Genomic DNA, 10,638 nt, shown 5'->3' on the forward strand with positions numbered 1-10,638 from the left:
TTTTTAATATTCATTTATATATGATTAGTAAAATAAAGGGAGTATTTGAAATCTTTATTTCAGATAAATCTATTTTTTAAGATACAATAATAATTTTTATTTTCCTGTCCAGAACAAAATTGAGTGATTATTTCATTTAGCTGTTCAGAAGACAGAAGAATAGAATACTTTTCAAATGTTATCAGTTCATTCTAATGTATTGTCCTTTGTTTTAGTTGCTGTTGTTCTTTTTTTCTAACAGCAAATAAAGAGGGAATAAATGAAATCTAAAGTTGCCCTTTAAACCATAACATTTTGGTGCTTTGGTTTCAGAAGAAATTTGACAGTTTTCTGGATTAGTGATGGGAAGAAACTCCAATGAAGGAATTAGTTAAGGAATTTGGGATCTGCTTTACTAAAAGGCCTGATACCTTAGTGCTCATTACAAAGCTGCATTTTGGTTACATTTACTGAAATATGAAGGAAATGTATAATTTTACACAAATGCATAAGCCTATATCTCGAATAAATTGAATCATATATTCAGAATTCATATTTTTTAAAGTATAAACGAGGTCAGTCTTCCTAAAGACCGAGCAGGCATACATTTCTAGTAAGTGTCCAGTGACACTGTTAGTGACACTGATAGCGTCCAGTCTATAATACCCCGCTCCTCCATTTGTTGATTCCTGAGCTCTTTAACCTCTTAATTCGGAAATCCTGTGTACAGAGGAGGCTGGTGGGCTATAGTCCATGGGGTCGCAGAGTTGGACTAAATAGCTAACACTTTCACTTTAATTCTCAATTAACACAAAATGTAAACACTGTTTAGAGGGTTAGTGCACTCCCTAAAAGTGATTGTTGTAAGATGCTTTTCTTATGTTAAGTCATTTCATTCATGTCTGACTCTTTTTGACCCCACGGACTATAGCCCACCAGGCTCCTCTAGGTCCGTGGGATTCTTCAGACAAGACTACTAGAGTGGGTTGCCATGCCCTCCTCCAGGGGATCTCACCAACTCAGGGATCGAACCCGCACCTCTTATGTCTCTTGCATTGACAGGCGGGTTCTTTACCACTGCACTGCTGGGGAAGCCAGATGTTTTCCTTAGTCCCCACTTTATTTGTTTTTGAAAAACTAATTAACTGCAAGACAATTGAAGAGGTAATGTGAGGAGTACAAGGATGTAGAAGATATAACTCTTACCATCCAGAAACTCCTGTTCAGAAAAAAAGATATTACAAAAGAGGAAAGGCTTATTTCTCATTTTCCTAATTTTATATTACCACATTAGGACCCTTTGGAATGGGGAGGTGCCATCACACTAAATTGTAGTGATGTGTACAATGCAGTCTGAAAAAAATAAAAAATAAGGTTCTGATGGGGGGTTAAGGACCCCAAAGGCTGTCTATTTCACTGTTTTTGCCTCTCTACCAACTCTGAGTTAAAGCAACCATTTAATTTCTGACCTAAAAAATTTTAAGTTGAATTTCAAATGGGCTTTGTGGTAAGGCTAAGCCTATTGATCTGAGTTTTAGAGGCAAGGTGTTCTTAACTTTTGTTTTTATCATGTAGTTTATTCCTGTTACCAGCTCTCCTGTGGATGGTACATCGTTTAGCCAAGTGAAAGCTCCTCCCATAAAGATAACAAATGTAATTCTGCCTGGTGGATTTAGCCATTACTTGGGATCTGACTTCACTTTAACTCCTGAAGTTGAAGGTATTTTGAGAGTTTCTGAATGAATGTAAAACAAAAAACAAACAAACAAAAAAACACTCCATTTGATACAAAAATCTCACTTTGATTTCTAATACTACTTAAAATTGCCTATTTTAAATTTACAGATTTACACTTCCTAAAAGTGAATTTGTGTTCAAGTTTCATGTGATCATTCTGATTTCAAAGAATCTATTGTATTTTTTGGTTCTACTCAACTACTAATATGTTGTTATTAGTTAATAGTTAAAGATTTGCTTGCACTTAGAACTTTGTGATACTTACTGGATTTTTCGTGGCATTTCCTTTCAAAGCTTTTATTCCATTTTGTGTATTTCATAGCAAATGACTACTAAAACCTGTAGTGCGTTCTGCTAAAAGTAGAGGTTTTAAAAATATTCATAACAACAGACTCTTGGTGCTCAAAATGTGTCTTACAAAGAGAAGATCAAACTTCATCCTTGAAACCACAATATTATTTTATATATTCATGAAGCTATTAGTAGGGAAGTGTTTCAAGAGGTAGCTCTGTAAAGGAAGGGAGTATATTAAAATGTCAAGGCATGGAAATGGTTCATTCTATTATTACATTTGCATTCAGGCTTAGATGAAGCCTTTTCCCTAATTCCAGATGTTGGCTGGCTATCATTTTTATGAAATTGGGGATAGCTAGAAGACCTTGCTTCTTGGAAGGAAAGCTATGACAAAATTAGATAGTGTATTAAAAAGCAGAGATATCACTTTGCCAACAAAGGTCTGTATAGTCAAAGCTATGGTCTTTACAGTAGTCATGTATGGACATAAGAGTTAGACCATAAAGGAGGCTGAGCACCGAAGAATTGAGCTTTCGAACTATGGTGTTGGAGAAGACTCTTGAGAGTATCTTGGACTGCAAGGAGATCAAACCAGTCGTTCCTAAAGGAAATCAACCCTGAATACTCATTGGAAGGACTGATGGTGAAGCTGAAGCTCCAATACTTTGGCCACCTGATTGCAAAGAGCTGACTCATTGGAAAAGACCCTGATACTGGGAAAGACTGAAGGCAAAAGGAGAAGAGGGCAGCAGAGGATGAGATGGTTAAATAGCATCACTGACTCAATGGACATGAACTTGGGGAAACTCCTGGAGATAACGAGGCACAGGGGGACCTGGCATGCTGCAGTCCATGGGAATGCAGAGTCGGACATGACTTAGTGACTACTGTTTCCCTGAGGGCTCACCTCTTCCATTCTTTTTAGCATATCCCACTTTGCCTCAGACTACTGTTAGACAACAAAACTCTAAAACTGAGTATCACAATAATGATAAAATGATCTAAAACCCTACTAAGAATAGTAGATCTCTCTATGCAATTATTCTTAAAAGAAACTCAATTTTTAAAAATCCAATATAATTTAGTCTAAGATGTTATTTTTAAACTTATTCTTTATACTTATACTTCCTTATAGCTTTAAGATTTACATAGTGAGAATTTTAATGCTTTTGTCCAGAAGACATAACTATCAGTAAAACTGGTATACCAAATTGTTATTAGCCTCCTTAAGAGTATAGTTTCATCACTGTCATCTTCAGGAATGTCTTCAATATCTTTTCTGGGGGGTGGGGGTGGGGGTTGGGGATTAGTTCAACCCTGGATTCATTTCCATAATTTTTTCCTGATATATCTTTAAGATTCATTGTGCAACTACTTTTTAGGATTTTCTGGAAAAGTCCTATTTCTTTCCTATTTTCTGAGTATATATAGTACCCCAATTTTTGCTTGAGAAGTATGGTCACTTTATCTATGTATTTATTTACAGCACACAGCTCTGGATATTTATATTTTTTAAAATTACCAAGAAAATACCAAATTGATTCACTAACTCGGAAAAATTTAAACAGCATTTAAGTGCTAGAAATATATTCCAATTTTAACTTTTATTTAAAATTTTTAATTCATGCTGTGAAATGTGTATAGCATACAGTCAATTGAAGGACAACCATAGCTTATTAATTTATTTTATTAATGCCTTTCATTGTTTCATAATTCCTAATTTCAGACAAAAAATCCAAGAACGCAGGGATTCTAACAAATAATCCTCGGAGCATCCATGCAGAAATAGCTTTTCGGCAACTCAGGGGGATAAATCTTTCTCCATCTCTTTTATCGCACCAGAATATGGCATCTCCAAGTGCACAGATGTACCACAGCAACCAGGACGAGGGAAGGTAAAGCTATTCTGTGTTTTAATATCACTTCTTACCATCAGTTCAGTTCAGTCACTCAGTCGTGTCCGACTATTTGTGACCCCATGAATCACAGCATGCCAGGCCTCCCTGTCCATCACCAACTCCTGGAGTTTACTCAAACTCATGTCCATCGAGTCGGTGATACCATCCAGCCATCTCATCCTCTGTCGTCCCCTTCTCCTCCTGCCCCCAATCCCTCCCAGCATCAAAGTCTTTTCCAATGAGTCAACTCTTCGCATGAGGTGGCCAAAGTACTGGAGTTTCAGCTTTAGCATCAGTCCTTCCAAAGAAATCCCAGGACTGATCTCCTTTAGAATGGACTGGTTGGATCTCCTTGCAGTCCAAGGGACTCTCAAGAGTCTTCTCCAACACCACAGTTCAAAGGCTTCAATTCTTCGGTGCTCATCTTTCTTCACAGTCCAACTCTCACATCCATACGTGACCACTGGAAAAACTGTAGCCTTGACTAGACGGACCTTTGTTGGCAAAGTAATGTCTCTGCTTTTGAATATGCTATCTAGGTTGGTCATAACTTTCCTTCCAAGGAGTAAGCGTCTTTTAATTTCATGGCTGCAGTCACCATCTGCAGTGATTTTGGAGCCCCAAAAAATAAAGTCTGACACTGTTTCCACTGTTTCCCCATCTATCTGCCATGAAGTGATGGGACCAGATGCCATGATCTTCGTTATCTGAATGTTGAGCTTTAGGCCAACTTTAACTCTCCTCTTTCACTTTCATCAAGAGGCTTTTTAGTTCCTCTTCACTTTCTGCCATAAGGGTGATGTAATCTGCATATCTGAGGTTATTGATATTTCTCCCAGCAATCTTGATTCCAGCTTGTGCTTCTTCCAGCCCAGCGTTTCTCATGATGTACTCTGCATATAAGTTTAATAAGCAGGGTGACAATATACAGCCTTGATGTACTCCTTTTCCTATTTGAAACCAGTCTGTTGTTCCATGTCCAGTTCTAGCTTCCTGACCTGCATATAGGTTTCTCAAGAGGCAGGTCAGGTGTTCTGGTATTCCCATCTCTTGAAGAATTTTCCACAGTTTATTGTGATCCACACAGTCAAAGGCTTTGGCATAGTCAATAAAGCAGAAATAGACTTCCCTGGTGGCTCAGACGGTAAAGCGTCTGCTTCTCATCATAAAACCTCCCAAATTTGCTAATCATGTATAGAAATAGGAAATATTGTTATATACTATATATATTTACTCTGTGAGCTGGGGGAAGACTGTCAGCATAAGGCTTATTCTCTCACATTCACTGAATCTTTCTCAAAGTCCAGCATATACATCATAATTCAAACAGAAATGGCTTTCAAGGTAGAATAATGCTCACCTTGTACTTATGTGAGGGAACATTGAAACAACTATGGGAACCACTTTTAATTGTATTATCTTCCAAGTCATTTCTACTTACTGAATATGCAAAGCAGTTCACTTATATTTTGAACAACAGATAAATTCAACTCTGAAATCACAAAGGCTGAGAATTATGTAAATTCTTCAGACTTCTTATAATTCCCACTTGCCCTTCCTCCGGTTTGGATCCTAATCCTTAGAGACCAGCTGAAGGCCAAAGAACCTGATATTCTTATTAAGATTTCACTTTGCTGCCAAAGCCTATCCACCCAGATTTCCAGTTAATATTTGCCCTCTAGCTTCTTTGTCAGAGAAGGCAATGGCACCCCACTCCAGTACTCTTGCCTGGAAAATCCCATGGACGGAGGAGCCTGGTGGGCTGCAGTCCATGGGGTCACTGAGGGTCAGACACAACTGAGTGACTTCACTTTCACACATTGGAGAAGGAGATGGCAACCCACTCCAGTGTTCTTGCCTGGAGAATCCCAGGGACGGGGGAGCCTGGTGGGCTACCGTCTGTGGGGTTGCACAGAGTTGGACACGACTGAAGTGACTTAGCAGCTTCTTTGTAGCCAATCTCTGGAACACCTATTAAGCCTGGCTCTTGCTGTACTGACTTCCCTGCTATAATCAGGCATGTCTCACTAAGTATATTTACTGAGTATACTATGTTGATATCACGGGCTTCCCTGGTAGCTCAGCTGATAATCTGCAATGCAGGAGTCCCCAGTTCAATTCCTGGTTAGGAAGATCCCCTGGAGAAGGGAATGGCAATTCACTCCAGTATTCTGGCCTGAAGAATTCCATGTACAGAGGAGCCTGGCAGGCTACAGTCCCATGGGGTTGCAAAGAGTTGGACATGACTGAGCGACTTGCACTTCACTTTATGTTGATATCATATTTTTATATCAATGAGTTATCCTCATGATATTTTTCTCTCTTGTGTCTTTTTAAAATTGTACACATATAAAATACCAAAATTATTTACTTCAGAATTACCTTAAGTTAGCTGATCCATTAAGAAATTGTCACCACTGTTTAACTCATAAATATTTTGTTTCTGACAGAATTCCTGGCAGCCACTTTCCAAGATCAAATCGAATGTAACTGCCTAAGGAGAACTGAATATACACCAAGAAACCAATTTCCGCTTAGAAGTTGTGCAAAAACTAGCAGACAGTGTTGGTGATAAAAAATATATATAAGATAATCATGTTACTTATGTTACTGAAGCACTTCAGTTCCATATGAAGATAATCTCTATCATCCTTGGTGAATTTTATTTAATATCACCTCTCTTAAACCTTCTTTACAGTTACCTTATTCATTTGATTTTCTATGTTAGAAAAATCATGAAATATACAACAATTTGAAAAGATACAAGTGACAGAAAATCAAGTCCAAAGAATCAAATATTTAGTCATGTTACTGGAAGCGTTTAGTTGTAAAATCTCATTTTGACTTGATATATAAAGACACTAAGCAAAGGTAATTTTAGGAAATAAGTATGTTTTCATTTGTAGACTATCTATCCATTTAGGCTTATCTAAAACTAAAGCACACATTTCTTACCAAACACAACTATTCTTAAATCAGGTTGAGTTTTGTTAGTTGAACTACAGATTAGTTTTTTTAGGACTATACTTTTTTAAAAAAAATAGCATTAAACAGGGTTTGTCCTAACAATTATTTAGAGATGTAAATCATAGGCATCAATAATACTTCCTAAAGGTGGCTAACTATGAGTGCAACTCATGCTACAAGAATAAAAGAATACTATTTCATATACAAAATTCATTAAATGTGCCCATAGTGATATAATTTTACAAATAAGTTGTAGGCTAAGTAAACAGATGTTCAAAATGAGTGGACACATTTAAAATACGGACTCATATTTCATCGGAAATAATTTTTCTAAAATAATTATATTGCATACTACTAGGACAAATCTCAATCAAATGTGGTTTTGAATTTATTAAACACATTTATTATTTTTAATGATTAAATTGCCAATCATATTTTTATATCAAAAGGTTCCATGATTCATGAAGTATTCTGTTTAAATTTTTCAGGAAGCGGTTCAACATTGCATGTAATTTTCAGATTATTTAAAGTGTTCCTTTCATGAAAATAAATTATTTTTACTAAAATATTTGTATTTTATAATCTATCTGGAAATAGTTGTAAGGATATTTTAGAAATTCCAATGTGCATGCAATAATTTTGTGTCTTCTTAAATACTGTATGTTTGTAACTTAATCATGTAATATTTAAAATTTCAAACAATACAGATTGATTTTACCCTTCTTAATGCGTGGTGTTTAAACTATTACTCTAAGGTACAAATAAGATCCTTTGTTTAAAAAGGAACTATGCAGTTCTTAAGATGTCCAGAAGATGTCTTTGTCACCCTTTAGTTTTGAAAACTGCTTTCACTAGTGTTTGATAAGCATCTGCTCATTATTATTTGCTACTAACTTGACATCGTTTGCTTTTTCTTCCTCTCATGATTATGTGTAAGTGAAATGCTCAGTATATTCTACTTTTATAGTAAAAAGTGTCTTTGTAAATAATAAACTGGATGGGAAAAACAGGTTTTCACTGGAGAAAAATTTACAAGAGTAGAAAAGTATAAAGCAAGAAAAACATATCTTATTCAGCATCCACTTAATGTTTGAAATTTTTTTTCCTTAGCCATTTTTTCTATGCATTTCTAATATATTTGAGATCTACCATTTGACTTTTTATGAACACACTGTTCAATTGAGATATTTTTATTATAACATTTTAATCTGAATTTCTTCCTGAAAGTAAATTTGTAATACTTAATAGTAACAAACACTGAGAATAATAACAAACATATTTAGGCATTTCTGGGTGCTGTACAGAAACAGACACTGACTCAACCTTAAGAACATTTTAATATTAAATATATAATAAATAATTCCATATGAAAGCAATGAGGGGATGATTACTAAGATAATTGGCATAGTAGTTCTGAAGATTTTTCTACCATGAAAGCAGATGATGATACAACATACTCCCCTAGGAATGCCCAGACAGGTTAAGCTGTTGGTATGTGAAGTTCTTAAAGCAATATAACTTCATCCCCTTCCTATTCAACAAAACAAATGAAAATATGATTGAATATGAGAGTTGTTTTTACAGATCTGCTTTAGATCTGCTCTAAGTGATTTTTTTAAGTAAATCAACTGTGAAATTTTGCATTATTCATAATAAACTTCACCACCAATTATAACAAAACAAGCAAGTAGTGCTTATTTTTATAAACCACTAGTCTATGTTTTTGGCTTCCCTAGTGGCTCAGTGGTAAAGAATCTGTCTGCCAGTGCAGGAGACTCGGGTTTGATCCCTGGGTTGGGAAGATCCCCTGGAGAAGGAAATGTCAACTCACTCCAGTATTCTTGCCTGGGAAATCCCATGGACAAAGGAACCTGGTGGACTATATAATCCATGGGGTTGCAAAACAGTTTAGTGACTAAACGACAAACAACAACAATCCTAATAACTTATGAAGTAGATACAACGTGCACTGTCTCCATTCATAGATTTAAAAAAAAAAAGGCCTTAACAGGAAAAGATATCACACCAAATTCTATATTCTTTCAACTCTAAATTCATTGCTTTTTCAATTACTGCAAATGAACTGGCATGTAATCATTCCTAATGTGCTGTTTAATCAGCTGTTGTTGAGCCCTAATGTGTGTAGAAACTGCAAACTATTTATTCATTTTCTTTCAATGTATTTAGCTTAGGGAAAATGTTTAATTTCTACAGTAAAATTAGTTCTTTACCCCCTAGCAAATGTCTTGATAAGTTTGAGTGCAGTCAAATGCATAATAAAATGATTTGTTTTAAATTAAAGGACAATTCTACAAACAATCTGGAAAGCTAAAAATTAGGGCCCTTTAACTATAGGCAAGGAAACTGCATTGCTGAACAGTATATAGATGTCGAAGTGATCTGATTTCTATGAAGTAGTCTTCTGACTTTTATGAAGATTGACTGTAAATGTTAACTAGAACTTTTATTATTTACTTTATTTTTCTACTACTTACACAAAAGTAACTATGGTTATGAACATACCCTTGCATAGAATATTTAGTGTGGCTGTGTGTGTGTGTGTGTGTGTGTTTGCAGGCACTCATGACTAGTTTTAAAATAGTCCTTATATTTAAGTAACATGTCATTTCACTATTTACTCATAAGTTATCATACACTATGAGAAGTGTTTAATGTTTTAAAACATTAGATCTTACTGTTTAGTCATGCTGTAGGCTCTTAGCTCCAATTAAATGTTACATAAAAAGAAGTAAATTATAATTTTATGAGTAGAAGCAAGCACTTGTGTCTGAGTTCTGTTAGTCAATGAATTTAATATTGTTTTGTTTTGGTGTAGAAACTGGCTGACTTTTTTAAATTACTCTGCTATAAAACTTAGAATTTTGGATGATCTTCTTTTAACTATGACCCAGGGATCGAACTCAGGTCTTCCACATTGCAGGCAGGATTCTTTACCAGCTGAGCCACAAGGGAAGCCCAAGAATACTGGAGTGGGTATGAAAGGTTGTTGCTGAGCCATGAAAGATGCCAAGATTCTTGGCCTCCAAAGGAGAGGAATTCAATCCAGGGCCAGTGACAAGGCTTGACCACTCAGAGCTTTTGTGTAACAAAATTTTCAGTTCAGTTCAGTTCAGTCGCTCAGTCATGTCCGACTCTTTGCGACCCGATGAATCACAGCATGCCAGGCCTCCCTGTCCATCACCATCTCCCGGAGTTCACTCAGACTCACATCCATCGAGTCAGTGATGCCATCCAGCCATCTCATCCTCTTGTCGTCCCCTTCTTCTCCTGCCCCCAATCCCTCCCAGCATCAGAGTCTTTTCCGATGAGTCAACTCTTCTCATGAGGTGGCCAAAATACTGGAGTTTCAGCTTCAGCATCATTCCTTCCAAAGAACACCCAGGGCTGATCTCCTTTAGAATGGACTGGTTGGATCTCCTTGCAGTCCAAGGGGCTCTCAAGAGTCTTCTCCAACACCACAGTTCAAAAGCATCAATTCTTCGGTGCTCAGGTTTCTTCCCAGTCCAACTCTCGCACCCATACATGACCACTGGAAAACCCATAACCTTGACTAGATGAACCTTTGTTGGCAAAGTAATGTCTCTGCTTTTCAATATGCTATCTAGGTTGGTCATAAATTTTCTTCCAAGGAGCAAGCGTCTTTTAATAAAGTTTTAATAAAGTATAAAAGAGATAGACAAAATTTCTGACAGACATCAGAAGGGGGCAGAAAGGGTGCCCCCCTGCTAGTCTTTAGCAAGAT

General features: G+C 36.4%; 1 protein-coding gene across 1 annotated transcript in view; it reads left to right on the forward strand.

Moving 5' to 3' along the window:
• The window catches only part of LRRC9 (leucine rich repeat containing 9), a 123,089-nt gene extending 115,555 nt beyond the window's left edge, over positions 1-7,534 (forward strand). Inside the window, exons 31-33 of the mRNA XM_055538237.1 lie at positions 1,555-1,699; positions 3,737-3,905; positions 6,359-7,534. Of these exons, the coding sequence (XP_055394212.1) occupies positions 1,555-1,699; positions 3,737-3,905; positions 6,359-6,398 (354 nt within the window). The 3' untranslated portion in view covers positions 6,399-7,534. The remainder of the gene's footprint in view (positions 1-1,554; positions 1,700-3,736; positions 3,906-6,358) is intronic.
• Positions 7,535-10,638: the final 3,104 nt, after the last annotated feature.

Source organism: Bubalus kerabau, chromosome 10 (genome assembly GCF_029407905.1).
Source record: "Bubalus kerabau isolate K-KA32 ecotype Philippines breed swamp buffalo chromosome 10, PCC_UOA_SB_1v2, whole genome shotgun sequence".
NCBI lineage: Eukaryota > Metazoa > Chordata > Mammalia > Artiodactyla > Bovidae > Bubalus > Bubalus kerabau.